The 19,096-nt window shown below is 38.3% G+C and overlaps 1 protein-coding gene and 2 long non-coding RNA genes across 4 annotated transcripts; 1 reads left to right on the top strand and 2 right to left on the bottom strand.

Moving 5' to 3' along the window:
* Positions 1-3,322: 3,322 nt before the first annotated feature.
* Positions 3,323-4,158, bottom strand: LOC136245053 (uncharacterized). The gene is made up of 3 exons (XR_010695715.1): positions 4,076-4,158; positions 3,540-4,021; positions 3,323-3,485 (listed from the first exon to the last, which is right to left on the bottom strand). It is a non-coding gene; the product is annotated as an uncharacterized lncRNA (long non-coding RNA).
* Positions 4,159-5,250: 1,092 nt separating this feature from the next.
* On the bottom strand, positions 5,251-10,404 carry LOC136245856 (uncharacterized). Of its 2 annotated transcripts, XR_010696167.1 has the most exons (5): positions 10,248-10,404; positions 10,109-10,155; positions 5,650-5,967; positions 5,515-5,588; positions 5,251-5,464 (listed from the first exon to the last, which is right to left on the bottom strand). It is a non-coding gene; the product is annotated as an uncharacterized lncRNA (long non-coding RNA). The 2 variants fall into 2 exon arrangements; XR_010696166.1 differs by having other exon boundaries at positions 10,109-10,404.
* A 6,529-nt stretch (positions 10,405-16,933) lies between these two features.
* LOC136245318 (zinc finger MYM-type protein 1-like) lies at positions 16,934-18,564 on the top strand. The gene is made up of 2 exons (XM_066036801.1): positions 16,934-17,983; positions 18,064-18,564. The coding sequence occupies exons 1-2, from the start codon at positions 16,934-16,936 to the stop codon at positions 18,562-18,564; spliced, it is 1,551 nt and encodes a 516-aa protein (XP_065892873.1).
* The last annotated feature ends 532 nt before the right edge of the window (positions 18,565-19,096 follow it).

The following is a 19,096-nucleotide window of genomic DNA, read 5'->3' as shown; positions in this document are numbered from 1 at the left end:
GTGAGTGATTAAGATGATTAACAGTCAAGGTGGCATCACTCTAATAGCTTCTGTGCTACAATCTGCAACTGCGGTCAAATAATAGGTCAATGGACAAGGAGCGAAGGACAACAGTCAAGCTTTTCAGAAGATGGTCAAAAATGCACGAATGAAATAGTGCTTAAATGTAGCAAAATAAGGTCAAAGGTACAAGATAAAATTTTGATGAAAGTCAAAGGTCAAGACTGAAAATCAATTTGACTGCAGTTGCTGATTGTAGTACAGAAGCTAATGGAGTGACACCCCGGCCTTGACACTGCTGGATTAATATACTGCATCATGTACGTCGACAACCTTACCATTCTTTCTCACAGTTCTCACTGCCAAATATGTCCATTGTGTTTTCAGTAAAACAATTGACATAACACAAAGGATTATAAAACAAGTGGATAAGTACATGTAGCCTCACCTTTGCTAGCTTGCCAAACAACGCACTGTCACTTTGACGAAACGGGCATAAAACTCGTTCGCGGTACTCTATTTAACTCTCAAACACTTTAATGCACTGCTATCTCAACTGGTAGTCTTCACGACTGCTGGTCTGTTCAGTCCGGACAGGAAGCTAACAGTCAATTACTAGTAGATGTTGTGCACTAGCTTATAAGAAAATTATCATATAATTTTTTATTGTTTGTACGTATACAATGGGCATGGCTTGTAATCTAGTAGTTGTCAAGTGATTAAATTGCTATGATGATAGTGATGAAGACAAAGTACTCATTCTTCAAGTTCAGTTTATATTGGCACGAGGCGCTGTATCCTTATGGCTCACTCAAAGTACATATATACTTGAACTTGATTTTTGCTTCAGGAAACTGTAATGTGCCGTGACAAGATAATTTAATTTTAAGTATAATGTCTAGCGTATATATACATACCTTATCTTGCACTGAGATCAGCTGCAGTTGCCATGCACCTCCTGCATTTTCGCAAAGCAAAGCCAACACCTTCTTTAAATCCTCCAATATGATTGCTAGTGGGTATATCCCACATAAACAAATCATTACACCATGTAATGTTATTGTTTCACTTTGAATGTTAATGGTTAATCCTTGAGGCTATATACATGAATGTAATTGCCACAAAATTAATTTTAAACAGTAAAAATTATTAAGCTGTCACTGCATGTTGAAATATCCTAATAGAAGGCTCACATATGCTAATAGAGCAGTCAAAATACAAATATCTAACAAGCATATTTGTGTAATGGGAGATTATGGGACACCTATAGGCATAATTGGACCATAATAAACCACTAGGCATGATTGGAGCACAATAAAGAAGATGACATAACTAGAAATATTACATCACCATTAAGGCTGTTTGCTGATGACCGCTTGTTATACAGAGTAATTGAATCCCACAGCGACACCACCATCCTCCAACAAGATCTTGACAAGCTATCAGAATGGGTACGAATATGGCAACTTAGATTTAATGTATCTAAATGTGTTGTAATAAGATGCACCAGATCTCAGTCACCCATCATCCACAATTACAAGCTAAACCACCACACCTTAACAATTACTGACAGACATACATATCTCGGAGTAGTCTTAGACAATCATTTATCTTGGTCACCACACATATCTAAAATAACAGGCAAAGGATCTAGAACTTTAAACTTCCTTAAAAGGAATCTTAGTAATTGTTCTACCGAGGTGAAAGCAGCATCATATTTAGCAATGGTCAGACCTCAACTGGAATATGCTTCAGTGGTATTGGATCCTATTTACAACAATGACATACACAAACTTGAAAATATTCAAAGAAGAGCAGCAAGATGGGTATTGAAAGATTACAATAGATACAGTTCAGTTACCTCAATGCTTAAACATCTCTCCTGGCCTGAGCTACAAACTCGACGTAAGATAGCACGACTGCAAACATTTTATAAAGCACTCCACAATGATATTCCTATTTCTCTACCTGCTAATTACTTTCCTATGAACAGAGAAACCAGACAATACCATCAACACCATTTTATATTGCCACTAACATCAACTACAGCCTATCAGAAAAGCTTTTTCTCCAGAACAGTTCAAGAGTGGAACTACTTACCACAATCCTACATTGATCTTGATTATGACTCTTTCTCAATTAACGTTTCAAATTATTATAATGTACTTGTATGATTTTTTTCCTCAGCATATCAGCAGGGCTGACTGCTCAGTAATCCTAAATAAATGTTAAGTATAGCTCAAAAACATACATAATAAATTTCAAAAGCATCACATGCAGGCTCAGGCCTATAATTTTTATATAAATAGGGGAGCTTTAATTGGTCTGTTCCTAGTAGGGATACGTCGATTCTGCAAAATTTTTGGAATAATAGGAGGATAAAAGCAAGAAGCAAAATGCTGGCACAATAGGTGAAAATTTAGAATATTGGATACCCATGCAGGAGCTGGAAGTTGACCTATTTTGTAAAGCAAAAAACGAGATACTCTAATAGAGCAGTCACCAAGTTATGAATTACTCTAATAGAGCAGTCATATTTACTTAAAAGATTAAATCACAGCGAAAATATTTATCCATAATCAAATAATTATTATGAGCAAAATAGGTAAGAATAAAAAGAATTGCTTGAAAGAAAAATAGGTAGAAAAAAACACAAAATAGACTCATCCCTACTTCCTAGGTGGTTGCACAGATATGTACAACAGTGTGCAAACACACTTAACAGTAAATCTATAGAAGGGGTCTGGCCGCATGCCTCCACAGCAAAGGTTTGGAATTTTATTTTATAAGATGGCTTCTGAAGGCAATTTCATATACTTGACTGCTAGCTCTATTAGAGTACCTTGATAATTTGGAAGCAATAAAGTTTTGAAGATCATTAGGGGGCTCTAGTCCTCCTTGCCCCCTTCAGAGATCGCTAAATATAGGATCAGATGTCCTAAATAGGATGTCTTATGGATTTAACAGCAAGTTAGAAGATTAAATGTATGGTTCTATTAAACATACTGTCTTTGTATAGTGAAGATGTGTTGTCTCAAACAGCATGCATCCTGCAATAATACGAGGCATCTTTTGTTAAAATTTTCAGACAATTGCACTATGTTGTCACTTTATTGTTTGCAAATATCACTGCCATAGGTCATTCAGAAAAATAGTTATGAGCTCTCAAAGTGAGAAAAGTGGAAAGGCTATAAGTCCCTTTTTTCAGACCGGGCCACATATATGCTATTTGTATACAGCTGTATTGTTCAATAACTTAAAATCTATAATTCTGAAATTATTACTTGAACAGTCATTTATGCAATGTGTTTAATTTTGGCAAACAAGGATGAATAGAAATATGATGCGAGCATATTTGCTGTACAAAATTATTAGATGTTGCAATTAGTGAATGCTTGCATGTATTATACAAGTAATTTATAATGCACGTAAATATGACGTCATGTATTAATTTAGTGTTTCATTTTACATCAGGGTTACCTGTCCTACAGTGTGATAGGTGATATATCATACAGTAAGACATATTAACTATCACATACATAGGAAATGTTATGGTAAAGGTCATATTTCCTAAATGTTACACAGAAGCACTTCTAGTGTGACATGTCCTGCACCTGTCCTACAGCGTGATAGGTGATATATCATACAGTAAGACATATTAGCTATCACATACATAGGAAATGTTATGGTAAAGGTCATATTTCCTAAATGTTACACAGAAGCACTTCTAGTGTGACATGTCCTGCACCTGTCCTACAGTGTGATAGGTGATATATCATACAGTAAGACATAATAGCTATCACATACATAGGAAATGTTATGGTAAAGGTCATATTTCCTAATTGTTGCACAGAAGCACTTCTAGTGTGACATGTCCTGCACCTGTCCTACAGTGTGATAGGTGATATATCATACAGTAAGACATATTACCTATCACATACATAGGAAATGTTATGGTAAAGGTCATATTTCCTAAATGTTACACAGAAGCACTTCTAGTGTGACATGTCCTGCACCTGTCCTACAGTGTGATAGGTGATATATCATACAGTAAGACATATTACCTATCACATACATAGGAAATGTTATGGTAAAGGTCATATTTCCTAATTGTTGCACAGAAGCACTTCTAGTGTGACATGTCCTGCATCTGTCTTGCTACATGACAGAAGACATTTTATATGGCATGACAGATTAGCTATCAAATGTGTGGAAATGGTAAAGGAAACATCACATTTCCTCCATGTTGAACAGGTCGACAGACCAGTCAGCCTGTCCTACACCTATACCCCATTTCTGTCAGTGTGGGATAGATGAATATTTGTCCAGTGTCCTTTAGTAAACATACTTTCTAAAAACTTCTTGGCATTGTATAATCCCCACAGGGAAAACTCCATCTACGAGGCTATGGCGATATATAAGGGTCAATCCTCACTTAAACAATACATGCCCAAGAAGCCTATTAAAAGAGTTTTAAGGTCTGGTGTAGGTGTGATACCAAAAATGGATATACTTGCAGCTTTCAGGTTTATACAGGTAAGGTAGGGAACACCACAGAGAAAAACTTAGGTGCCAGGGTAGTGAAGCATTTGTCTGCACCTCTCAAAGGTAAGGGTTACCACTTATACTTCGATAACTTTTTTTCTAGTGGCGGACTTGGTGGCTGAGGAAATCTATTGTGTAGGCACAGTGGTAACCAACAGAAAAGAGTTCCCTAAATTCGGTAAAGCTCGCATAAATGCATTGAGTAGAGGGGACCATTTACAGAAGCAGGTTATAGGTGATGTGGTCCATTGCTTTGTGTGGAGAGATTGGAAACCTGTGGCTTTTGTTGATATGTTTTGTGACCCCAGTGAGACAACTGTTGTATCTCGCAAGCTTAGCGATGGTAGTTGTACTGATTTTACTTGTCCAGTAGCCGTTAAGCTTTACAACCAGAACATTGGGGGTGTAGACTTGGCTGACCAACTGTGGAGAGCATACACATGCTGCCGAAAATCTAAATCTAGGTGATACATGCGCTTGTTCTGGTTCTTTTACAATGTAGCTATGCAAAATTCCTACATTTTGTTTTGTGAGAGTCCAAATCAATTTACCTCGAGCTATCTCTGGACGATCAAAATATGCCCACTTAGACTATAGGAGAGACCTAGCAAAACAGCTGAAAAAGTTTGAGTGTGCAAGAGACTGTGTGCACTATAGTAGAACTGATAAGCGTGTGCGCCCTTCAACTGGTTGTGAGACCTGTAACCTCCATATGTGTATAGATTGTTTTAAACCCTACCATATTAAGAATAAGCTAACATAGTATGTATTCATTACAAGAACTAATAAGGTTTCGTGGTCTAGTAGACGTCACATACAGGAAGTGTGTCTATCTGTGAGTTCCGTTTCCAACTTTGATGTTCATAACTCTTTGTGTATGGAAGATACAGCCGCCTAGAGCGAGGAGTGTACGCATCTTCTGTAATAAAAGGATACATGGTTAACACCGATCCACTATACTTGGCTTACCTTGTAAGGCCGTCACAGATCAACAATTGACGTTTCTTTCAGCCAGTTCAGCGGTGCCACTTCAAAGATATTCACTGTGAAGAAGAACACATATAATCTATCTCATTCGTCAATATTTTTTATAAGCTTGCGTACTTCGAGGGTCCCACTCTTCAGTGCTGATTCAAGTGCAAATGAATTGTTGTGGTTATACAAACGTCACACACCAGATATTTATCCAGTTGTTTATCATATGCCAAAATTTGGAAGTACTGGCCTTTTCTATGGCGAAGATGTGGAGCTGAACTCTCTACAGGGTTATTTGGTTGTAGCTGATCTCTATACAGGCTATTTGTTTCTAGCTGATCTCTTGAATTCTCTTCAGGGTGACAGCTCTATTAGAGTATCTCAATCTGCCCCACACACTATCTTGATCTGCCCCATTTATCCCCTTGGTAGTCCGCATGAGCCGTTCTTCCTTACCAGAGGTAAAACACATAATGTACAGCAAAACCAGGCACACAACATTATACTAACAAACATGATTACTTAAAATACACAGATTTAACAAAACTAACAAGTTCAGGATGAGTCATTACAGGAGGAAATGATATATTTGAGGCAATATCATTCCACCAAGTGCTAGCACTAGATCAAAAATATTTCCTAGTCAGTACATAACTATAGATGACACTATATTGCATACCTAAGCACCTAAGCTCCACTTAAAATGGCACTGTATCTAGTACGTGTACAGTGGAATATCATAAAAAGATGTACCACTTTCAAGTTCTCCTGTTAGTAATAATGTAATGAATATTGATCATACATGTACCTAACAACATTGCTAGCAACACTCAGGATAGTTGAATTTGTGAATGAAATCAGGGGTTGCAAAGTAATAGCTAGACCAATAACCCTCCATACACTACAACTGAAATTGGTATTTAATTGTGTGTAACGTTCCAAATTTAATCTTTCTATTACTGAGCATCAATATTAGGATTTCCTCTGCAAATAAGATGATGCCTCAGCCTTTTTCATTGTTTCTGATGATGTTCAAACAGGCTGACCTTACGATAAAACAAACAAGTGCTAATAAATTATTAAACTGGGTTATAGGCACATGTGTATGAATCGGAAAGCATGATTCCCTTCCTTCTGCCATAACATTCAATACATTTGGTGGGCAGTGGTAGCAGCAATAATATATACAATTCAAATTGGTAAGCAACTGCCTAGCTGACTTTGCAAGGTATATGATTGCGAAGATTATCTACATTGATGAATCATTCACACTGCACTAAGTTGTCTATCCAGCAGAAAATGGATCAATGCAGCTAAGGTTGACACTGGTATCATGCAAATCATACTAAGCTGTCACATTTTTTCCACTGATAAAGCAATCTGCTTTACTGCAGCAGAACTGATACGCCTCTCAGGCTTTCACCAGCTTCCAAACACATACCTTGTGAAAGTGAGTCATTCGTGTATGACTAATATAAGTGACATGGAGTGTTGTGCAGAAAAACCTTTTGAAGTGTGGAATGGTATTGAGCTTGATACCATAGATGAGTTTATAATGTGATGATGGAGAAATCAAAAAGAGCTGTTGAGGCTTGAGTGGACAACCATGGCAGAAGATATTTGTTGACCTTTTACAAATATAGACAGTCTGTGTCAACACTTAGCTTCATGACAACTACATCAGGGGCGGATCCAGAGTTTTGAAAGGACAGCTATCATGCAGCTGTAGAAACAAACATGGAACTGAGGCACTTAACCGTGCACTGAAATATTCCTACTTGCCTCATAAGGCTTCACTTACCCTTACAGGCATAGTGAGGATAATAGTTGATCAGTTCCTACCAGATATGTATCAGAACTACATTTTCCAAAATTTTAAACAACTTGATTGTTATCGTTTGCCATCATCAACAGTACCTGAGTACTTACATGGAAGGCCTCCTTCTGTTATAAAGCACTGTTTGATTCACAAAACCAAGAGTAACAGATACCCTTCTGAAGCAATAGAGTACACTGGGGTACATGGTGAATTCCATGTGATGAAAGATACGAAGAAGCACACAGTGAACTTCGGCAGTAGAGACTCCAGCACATTGGCATGCTCATGCAAAGATTGGAAACGGTGGCATCTACCTTGTAAACATTTCTTTGGGATATTTTGTTGGATACCACAGTGGGATTGGGACACATTGCCCCTTGAGTATTAAAATAGTGCCTATTTATCAACTGACAAATCTGCAATTCACGAATATCTGGGCAAACGGGAGTTCTTGATAGCAATGATAGTCCAGATCCATTAAATGATTCTTCTGAACTTCCTGCACTCAGCAGTAGTGATGCCAGCAGTAGTGATGGTGGTAATGTTGTTTCAAATGAAAGTGTGGTGATGACTTCTGATGGTTTAAAGGATCCACTGCCCACCAAAAGGGTAAGGAGTGGTGTATAATCATGCATTGTACCTGTAGTTATAAGTATGTCATATTTTGCAGCTGATCACACTGTATGCAGTTGAATACAACATGCAGTGTGTCTGTGTGATGTGTATGCAAATAAATGAAACAATATATATATATATACCTGTTACTTTGCAGGTTTCAAAACCAACTACTGAGCAAGAAATGGTCAAGGCAAATAAAAAACACTAAAAAATTTGGAAAACCTAACATTCAATTTTCCAAACGATGAATCTTTATCGAAGGAATTCAGTGAACAACTGAGTAAATTATTTCACACCTTCTATTCAAAACCAACACCACAAACAGGGATACTAACACGACCTGTAACAAAGCAAAGGTTACAACTGATCAAGCGGAAATATAGGAAGCTAAAATCCCCAACCTGGAAGATTTCTTCAGTAACAACCACAGCAAATATCAGGATTTACCTCGTTAAAGACAAGTACAATGTTGTTTTCAACTCCACAAGAAAGCGTGCCGAATATACCCTTAAAGAACACGGCAACTATGAAATATATTATGAAAGTAGTGAAAATATCGACGTAACAATGTTGTTTTCATTTACTTTTAAAGCTGTAGCCTATGCAAACATCTTCATGGGTCAACTAGAACACAATATTCTTTCAAAATCATCCCTCAACATCTGTTTTTACAAGAGATACATTGATGATGTACTCATAATAACAGATGACACGGAAGCTAACCTACTAAACTTTATCAGGGACTTCAACCAAGCCCACCCCACAATCAAATTCACTGCAGAATACAACAGAGAAAGAATCACATTCCTTGACGTTGACATCTATAAGGGCCCCAATTTTTCCACCACAAATCTCGACTTTCAAACCCACATTAAGCCCACCAACCCTCAACTGCATGTGCAGGCCCAATCCTACCATCCAGAGAGCACCAAAAAGGGCATCATCATAGGAGAAACAAAACGTCTACTCAGAACCAATTCAAGGAGAGAGATGTTCAGTCATTTTGTGAACAAATATACAACACAAATGACTAGAAGAGGCTATTCGCTTAACTACATTAAAAAATTCACCAACAAAATACAAAAGACAGAGACCTACTACTTAATAAGGCTACTGTCAAGAAAGCCTCCTCCAGAACTGTATTCTCAGCAAGATACACCCCCACTACTCTAAAAGCCACCCAAATCATCAGAAAATACTGGCCCAAAATAAGAAGAATGAACAGTCTCTGTAACAAAGTCAGATCCACCCCCATGTTTGCACCCCGTACCAACAGAAGCATTAAGACCCACTTGTTTAAAGCCAAACTACCACCCTTCGACAGCCAGTAACCAGAACTTCTGGCCCCCACAAAACTCCCTCTACAAATTCCCCCCCCCTACAGATCACACTAAGTCCCTATTCCAACCCTGCCAACTTCCCCACTGTTTCCTTGACAAACTTATCAACCCATCACCACTTGCCAAAAGTTCCAACACAAACAGGTCCCATCCTATTAGAGAACAGTTGCACTGTCTCAGCACAAATGTCATCTACCTAGTAACATGTAAACAGTGCAACATCCAATTCATTGACCATACACACACAACCCTAAGACGTTCATTTGCGGAACACTTGCAACTTATCAATATGGCAAAAATTCAACAACCTGCCCTCCCGTTCCATACCCACTACATGACTCCCAACCACAAGATGTACATCCAACCGCTGGAGACCTCTGTCCCAGCACACATTGACAACAGACGCAATGTCTGGGTACAAAGAATACAATGTCAGTACCCAAACGGACTCAATGTCTGACTGATTCAACACCCTGTCTGCAATAGAGAGGCACAATGTTTCCCCTCACCTCCTACACAGTTACACACTTAGCCAACCCAATCCCTCTAACATAGGCTTAACCCATACCCTACAGCTAACTTAAGAATTACTAGAGTGAGTTCCTAACTGGTATAACGGGTCAACTACTAGAGTGAGTTCCTAACTGGTATAACGGGACAACTACTAGAGAGAGTTCCCAACTGATATAATCCAACATCCTTCTAAGGATGAAAATGACATTAATTACATTAGGCAAAACAAACAGTAACACCTTGTAGAATAGATCCCCATTCAAAGCACACCACAAAAAAACACACATTATCTCCTCACCTTGTTTCAAGGAACGAAAGAGGGTTGAATTATATAAGGCAGAAACACTACATAATGAAAACAAAACACACAATAACACTAAATCAACTCAAATCCCGATTTAAAGCCCACTGTATACACACACAGCCTATCCCCTCACTTTTATCGAAGGTGAACACATGGACGAATGCCCCAAGCTACCATCACCATACGCCAATGATTGACAAGACCCTAATACTATACTACACTTATGTTACACTATATACACACGGAGACCTTCTTCCTTTGATCTCGTGATCCAACATTTTTAAACTACACACGTGTTCACCACACATGCGCACCACGCCCCCTTTCCCTCTTGCGCCATACGTCACCCACCCCCTTTCCCCCTCCAAAAACCGGTTTTGCCTGTTTCTCCTTAACTACCTTTCTCGTATTAACTCAACCGTCGCTGGTATTTGTCGCCTATATACTAACCGTACTCCTCAAAACCTACAGGAAAAATGTCAAGCCATTCAACAGGTACAGCTACCCCGTTACCTTTAACTGTTTTACCACTGCCCACCCGCAGTTTTGCACTTCTTCTCATAGCTCCACAACTCGACGCAGCCCCTCATTTCACAGCTACGCCCCCCCAAAATAACGAAACAAACACTCGACCGGATACCAACGAACCCCACCCCATCCCGAGCAAACTCAAGGTACTTCCGCAAACATATAAATAGTTTAACAACCACAACATTTCAATAATTACATTTATTGCTTCAAGACCTACAACATTGTTTTTAAGTTTTCCATTAGCAGTCCTGCTCTTCACAACCACCCCCTTTCTCCCCATCCACAACCTCCAGTAGAGCAGAGACACTAATTGTCCATTAGGCCCCTTTTTTCTTTCTTTTTTGACCTGTTAGAACATATGAATATTTCCACCCCTACAAATAAAACAAAACAATATTTTTAACTACCATTCTAGTAACACTACGTACCAAACAATAACCACAACACACACACACACAAAAATGTTTTATTTTGGTTTCTATTTTTGTTTTTCTCTACATCCCTGGGCATCGTCCCATTTACTTCAACAAGTGATTTTTCTACACCTACAATGCTAGGTGATATACACCTTGTTGGTACTGTTACCTGACGAGACCCAAGTAGGGTGAAACACCGTGTTGTGACTTTAAGTGCCAATATACTGCCAGTGTACACATTCGTGACACTGCCAGCAAATCTTATCACATTGACTACAGTTACACTACACTACACTACACTACACTACACTACACTACACTACACTACACTACACTACACACAAACACACACTATATTATTTACACCCCAAATAAAAATATTTTCTCCACCATGCCCAAAGCAGGATGAGCCACCAACACTATGACCTGTCTGACGACAAATTACTTGATGAAGACTTCCTCAGACGTGTAGATCTGTCAGTAGTACCGGATGTGTCCGTAATACCGGAGTCCCAGCCTGCCCAGAACAACTTTTTCCCGGAAGAGGAAGGCAAACGCCGCCTCCATGCTCTCCTGGAGCTTAAAAAACCCACACCATCTCCCAGGTTCGAGGCCACCACCCCCTCTATAAACAACAACCTGTATACAATATATTGCCTTTAGGAAACTTTCTCTACGTCTCTGGTTATCTATTACCTCAACACGTGTGGTCGTATACTGCAGGGTAACACCCATGACGTTCGAGAATTTATTACATGGACACTTATGTAATTCTACAACTCAGACAACTCAGAGAGTGTATAAGGCAATTTTGTGAACACTTTTTAATGTATGAAATAGTAAATATTACATTTAACATCTTAATGGTATCAACATCAATTTGTCTACATGCATGCATGTATTGTGTATCAAGAGTTTTCACAATAAAAGGTAAGAGACCATCACTATTTTTATTATGGACTCTTGATGTATGTTCCATTGTATGTTCATAAAAATTCAAATGTATAATGCATGCAAACATTTGATTCAAGAAACTTTGATGAATATAGGGTAATTAATTATAGGAGTAAAATTATGATGAAACTTTCTGACATTCGAATGTGATACAGACGCCTTTTTTTAAAGTAAAAATTTACACAAATTGCAGCCAAATACAGTGTAGATAAATGTTCATTAAACTAACGCAGAAAAAAGTCATTTTCATAATTGTAAATATGGCTGCCTTAGAAACTTTAAGCTACAGTACAATTACAGTGGTGAACTGATCTTTGCTTATTTTGCAAGTAAAATTTAAAGAGTTTTCTCTAAACAAGCCTTTTTCAAACTCAAACTTGTGTTGTCATAGCAAAATGGCATAAAAAGTGCTCACATGTCCTGTTATTACAACCCTAGTACAGATTCCTGTGACCCATATTCATGATATATAATACATAATAGAAAGTTGGAGATAATCAAACATACCAACATCATTCTGCAAGTGTCCAACAGTGAAGGAAACATTTGGATATCTCCAATGTCACTACACTGTCATACAGTGAATAGAACACATACAACTGAACCCATGTAGCTACATTATATAGTTGTACCAATGCAAGTAACATCCAAGTGTACAGTAACCTCACCCTGAATGTGTAAAAATGTCAGTCCAGGCCAGTGATTAGACACTACCGTACAATTACGGTGTATTCTTGGGCAAGGAATTTCTTTCAACTTTAAACATACAGTTATGCATATGCATAAGTGACAAACATAATTACAAATTATTCAGTGGTCAAGTCAACTGCGCCTTACTGTGTAATACACCATACGGTCCACTATAACATCATGTTAAAACCCAAGTTTGTTTCTTATTAGCAGCAATCCTGTCTTCAAATTCAATCTGGTAGGTATTGCATGGTATCTCCCACAATCATTGAGCTAATGGTTTACTCCAAGATTCATTGTAGCGTCTATAGGCTTTTTTTAGATCAACTCTAAAATTAATGATTAAATTATTATCATCTCATATTCAGTATTGACATAATACATATACAGTTGGCACACAATACATAATCTATACAAATACTATAAAACAGTGGCCATACTTAGCGAATACAATGATTGGTAGGTAACACATGGGCAGGGAGCTTTAATATCAAGATTCTGACTCCCTGCTATGCAAGTTCTTTTTTTAGCAGTAGTAGCTACAGTGAATAATTATGATTACATCAGTTGGTCAGTGTACATTTCAAAGTTCATCCCCAAGAACACCACAGCTATGGTCATCATGTATAAATGCTAAAAAGTGTTGGGAATGGAGTCAATGGACACAAATTTATTTGTAATGCCTTACTTCTTGACATACCAATATACTTCAGGCTAGAATTACAACAATAATACAGTGCTTGGGTATATGACGTCTCAATTGTATCACAGTACAGTGATATATCACATGATGCAAGTAGAATAAAAACATAGGTGACAACTTAAAGTGAATTTTATAGACATGGATTTAGAAGATGCCACAACTTGACGGCTACAGGTTTGGCTACAGGTTTCTATTTCCAGAACTGAATTACTTAAAGATATAGAACTGATATTAATGAAAAGACATGCATTAACTTTATGTACATCTTTGGACTCATGTGACCATGTGAAACAAATGACTGAAGTAGAGACGCAACAATAATCATTGATATTCGTATTGCGTATATATCAACAATGCGAATGTTTCTACCAAGGTGATGGCGACTGTCAGAAACATGCTCAACTTCTGTAGACTATAAGTATTTCTAACTGCCTGATTGCATGCAAACATGTAAGTGAGTAGCTTTAAGTGATGGACCCCACACAGGAAGAGCATACAACAGAGAAAAATAAGAGCATCTCTGCCATCATCTCAAGGATATGTAATGGTAACAGATGATGATGATAGTTCATTAAACACAAGTATAATAGCTCATCGTCTTGCAAACATTAGCAACATGAGCATCCCAGCTCAAGTGTGAATCAAAGTAAACTCATAAATACTTGTGACACTCTACACATTTTAAAGGAGAGATACTTTTAAAGGAGAGATACTTAAATATACAGGCATAGGTGGAACTCTAGGTTTTGTTGTTTCATCTTAAACCACATAATACTGGACTTTTCACACTAACCTATGCCTGTAGCTGGACCTAGGCTGATTGAGATATAATAAACCGATGGAAATTGCATCTTCAAAGGAAGTTCTGTGCATGTGCATCCAGGGGTTAATAAACACCTAGCTAATGAAAATGACTCAGTGACAGCAGTGCATGCATGGTGTTGGTTTGAGTGGTGTTAAAATGTTAACCTACATATACCCACATTGTCTGCTCTATTATGATAAAGATTATAAACTGATGTTCATACTACTGGCCTGCCGCTAAGGTGCTAGCCAAAACCATGGCTGAAAAATAGCGTTTTCTTATAACTTGAAAGGGATAGAGTACATTATCATGCAAAAGTAACGTCGTGCAATCCCATACCTTTCATCCTGAACGTGAGCTCCTTCTGCTGTGTCATTGTGTGTACACGTCCACTTCGTTAACATTGGTGTTATTAGGCGCATATCAATCTCTCATTAATTATTTTATTTAAGGTCACTATAGGCGCTTATGGACTCAACATGGGTGAACAAAACGATAGCCATTTTCGTTCGCGTACGTAAGGGATAGGCCCCCTTTCAACTCTAAGCGATAGGCTATTCCTGGTAGTGTACAAGGCCTGCACCATTGTTTTTCAGTTGCTAAATGCCTGAAAACCTCAAGGGGAAGCTAGTCTGAGGAAAGTCGCCACACCCGTATTTCAGTCCGCTGAAAAGAAACCACCTCAGAGCAAAGTTCACCAGTGCAGACGTTTAATACAGACTTCATTTCACTTTTACTTCTTACATAAAAGCTGCTTTTACCATTATTAAACGGTTTTGCTCACGTGGGTGAGTACAGACAAACATAGATAGGCACACACACACTTTTACGAAAACAATTTCAGTAAACTAGGCACGCGCCCACATCCGGCCTTTGGCCAGCTGTGGGCGCGCACCTGTACAAAGAAGCTAAAAGGGTCTACCTGACCTTTGTGAAGTCATTGAGTACATGAAAACCCTCTCTCCTGCTATGCAAACTGGCTTGTCAGAAGTTGTGAAATTGCTGACTTTGATTCTTGTGATGCCAGCTACAAATGCTGTTAGTGAACATAGTGCATCTGCTCTACGACGTGTCAAGACATATCTTCGGCCTACAATGCACCAAGATCGTCTAAACCATTTAATGATCATGCATGTGCATAAAGCAGAAACAGATGATCTTAAATTAGAGTTGTGTGAATGAATTTATATCACTAAACCCTTACAGGGCCTCCAAAATTGCCCTGTTTACTGACAATCAATAGTTACAGTAACTAGGTATATACATGTAAACATTAATAGTAAGTTTGTAGGTTTTCAAGTGGTTATGATGTTGACTGTAGTCCTCCATGTCCTTTTTCCAAGTGATAATCTCTTCTTTAAAGATGATATATGATATTACATATCTAGCAGGAACACAGAAGTGCATGGATTATAGACACATAATATGCAAAATAAAAATACTTGACCTCAGAATATAATAGATATTTATTGAGAATTACTGTGAAATGTCATTAAAATTGCACTAAGCTAGCTAACTGTACAGTTATATAATGTAGGTATGTAGCTAGAAATTTGTCAACCCAACACTGTAGCTAAATAATGTTGTGATTTTGAGCAATGCGTTGTACACAAGCATTAAATTGAAATGCTACATAGCATTATGAACCAGCTATTATAGTTGCATACTAATCAGTAGTAGTAGTAGTTAAGTCAAGTGTACAGCCAATGTGTACAATCTGATCATGATGTTAAATGCAGATAAATAGCTATGTAATTAATACATATGCAATACTGATCATAATAATTCATTTCTTTGAAGAGATGCAGATGGATCAAGCAGTAGTGGCCCAATTGATCAGTTAGTTAATACAGATGATTGTAGTGAAGACTCTTGACTGGCTATGGTGAACACCCAAGTCACCGTACATGTGGATTCAGCCACAGTTTGCAGTCCTGCTGCTTGTGAAACTTTAGCAGAGTCTACATTAGCAGATGATTTTACAAACCCTTCAATTGCCACTGATGTAGCTATTCGATCACTCACAGCTCTTGATCTTCCTTTGGGTGTGCTTCATTGGCTGAGGAGGATACTTTCACACATAATTTATCTGATAGTTTCTCTTTAGATGACATTTCATTAGTACAGGGTATGTCTACTCTTTTCAGTGATCCTTCAAATGATTCTTTCAGATGACTCTCTTCATCATCCAACTCTAAATTATTCTCCAGATATATCACTTGACACCACTGTAAATTCAGTTGATCCTGCTGTGCAGTCTGGAGGCTTCAAGAAGGTAGTTGAATTAATGCAACAAAGAACACTATCCGATGATGGAAAGTATTATCTCCTTACAAGCCATTTTAATCCTGACAGAACTTACAGATTTCCATCTTATGAGTATGGTAAGCAAAAGCGCTCCTTTCAGCATAGCTGGCTTTCTCATTACAATGGCTTAGTTTATTCTGTAAGTGGAAAAGGAGGATATTGCAAGTACTGTGTATTATTTGGCAGGGCTGTAGTAGTTTATCGTGCGTTTCAACCATCATGGTTTAGTAGGTGGAAGTGGATTCATTATGATTCTGCCCAGGATTTATGCTTCTGTCATACCTGCATAATGGCCTTGAAGACAGGGAAAATTAAGTTATCTGGGAATGCTCGAGACTCAACTTTTCTGAGTGCTGGCTTTTCTAACTGGAAGGAGGCAACTGTTGGCTTTACTAATCATGAAAAATCCCACAATGCATAAGCTTGCTGTTGAAGTGGTTGTAACATTACCACGTACACACAAAGATATTGGAGAAATGCTGAGTACAACTCATGCATCTGAAAAGGCAGTGAATCGCCAATGTTTGATGAAAATAGCACAAAACATTAGGTTTTTAGCACGCCAAGGCCTTTCCCTTCGTGGTGATGGCACAGAGGATAACAGTAATTTCAACCAGTTATTATTATTGAGAACTCTGGATGACCCAACTTTGCATACTTGGATGCAAAGGAAGGCTGAGAAATACACTAGTCCAGAAAACCAGAATGAGCTACTCAAAATTATGGCACAGTCTGTAACTCGAGATATTGCTGCTACTATAGCTTCTTCTGGGTTTTATACCCTTATGGCTGACAAAGTTACTGATGCGTCTAATGTAGAACAGGTAGCTATTTGTTTCAGGAGTGTTGATGATAACTTTGATGTTCATGAAGATTTTATTGGGATGTATGCTGTTGAGTCTATAAAAGCAGATATATTGGTAGAGATATTAAAGGATACACTACTACGATTGAAATTACCTATTGCTAACTGCTGTGGGCAATGTTATGATGGTGCTGCAAACATGGCTGGAGTACGAAATGGTGTCGCTACACAATTATTGAAAGAAGAACCCCGTGCAACATTTACTCACTGCTATGGTCATGCACTAAATCTAGCTACAAGTGATACTGTTAAGAAAAATAAGATTCTTCGTAACACTCTTGATACAACATTGGAAATTTCGAAGCTCATCAAGTTCTCTCCCAGAAGAGATGCTATTTTTCATAAACTGAAATCTGAGATTGCACCTGAAACACCAGGTTTTCGTACACTTTGTCCTACAAGGTGGACTGTTCGAGCAGCATCTCTCCAGAGTGTTATCAATAACTTTGCTGTGCTCCAGGAGTTGTGGGATGTAGCACTAGATGTATGCACTGACTCAGAGGCACGGGCTAGAATTGGGGGTGTAAAAGCCAACATGAAAACATTTGATTTTGTGTTTGGCTTAGTACTGGGGCAACGTTTACTTGCTCACACAATAGTAAAACCATGCAGAACCCCAAGATGACTGCTTCAGAAGCACAACATGTTGCTGATCTTACATGTCAGACTCTCTTGTAGATCCATGATAATACGCATTTTGATCTTTTCTGGCAGTTTGTTATTCAGATTCAAGAGAAATTTGATATCAGTGCACCTGAACTACCTCGTAACAGAAAAGCTCCTGCTCAGCTTCAAATAGGTTCTTCTGAAGGAGACCATCCCTGCACAGTTCAAGATGTATATCGACCTATTTATTTTGAGTGCATCGATTTCATTGTCTCAAGTATTCATGATCGTTTCAATCAACCTGGATATATCAAACTAGTAAAGCTTGAAAATGTTTTATTGAAAGCTTCTAAGAATCTGTCATACCAAGAAGATTTAGGTGCTGTACTGGAATGTTATCAAAGTGACTTTGATGTTTCCAGGGTAAGTACTCAGTTGCAGCTGTTCACTACAGCAATGGCTGAGTTTGATCAATCAGACATCTGTATACCTTTCATCAAAAGCCGCATTCAGTCAATTTCTAGTGCTGTGCGGGCTAATTTCTCAGAGATGCACTTTCTTGAAGGAAGTTGATTATGGTATGTCCAGCTACTAATGCTGTTTCCAAAAGAAGTGCATCTGCCTTGCGCCATGTGAAAACCTACTTGAGGTCAACTATGACTCAGTCGCGCTTAAATCATTTAATTATTCTGCATTGCCATAAGGATAGAGCTGATAGTTTAGACCTAACTGAGTGCTTACAAGAATTTGTTGATTGCAGGGAGAAGAGGAGATGCATTTGGGAAATTTAAAAATACAGCTACGTAGGCATGTTTTTAACATTTTGACAATTAGCTATCCCATGTAAGTAAACTCATGCATGTATTTTCATTTTTACCTCATTTTTAAGTGATTAGATACACTGCAATATTTAATTAAAAATTGCTTCCAAATGCAATCTTTTCATAGCTATATTTAAAAATTTCCTGGGGGGCATGCCCCCAGACCCCCCTAGCCAGAGCATGTTTCACATGCTGAGTGCACTTCGCGCACCGACAAGTAGCCCTGAGCTGGCACGGATACACTTCCACAAGGTTGGCCGGACTGGTTTTTCATTGCCAGCTAC

Source organism: Dysidea avara, chromosome 15 (assembly GCF_963678975.1).
Source record: "Dysidea avara chromosome 15, odDysAvar1.4, whole genome shotgun sequence".
NCBI classification, from domain to species: Eukaryota; Metazoa; Porifera; class Demospongiae; order Dictyoceratida; family Dysideidae; genus Dysidea; species Dysidea avara.
Note: the sequence above shows the minus strand (reverse complement) of the source record. Positions and strands in the feature narration are given on the sequence as shown.

Bases quoted from the DNA above. Each gene is read 5' to 3' on its own strand.
- LOC136245318 (XM_066036801.1), top strand. From the start codon at position 16,934: ATGCATAAGCTTGCTGTTGAAGTGGTTGTAACATTACCACGTACACAC. The intron at 17,984-18,063 runs GTAAAACCATGC...ACTCTCTTGTAG, and splicing joins GTTTACTTGCTCACACAATA to ATCCATGATAATACGCATTT.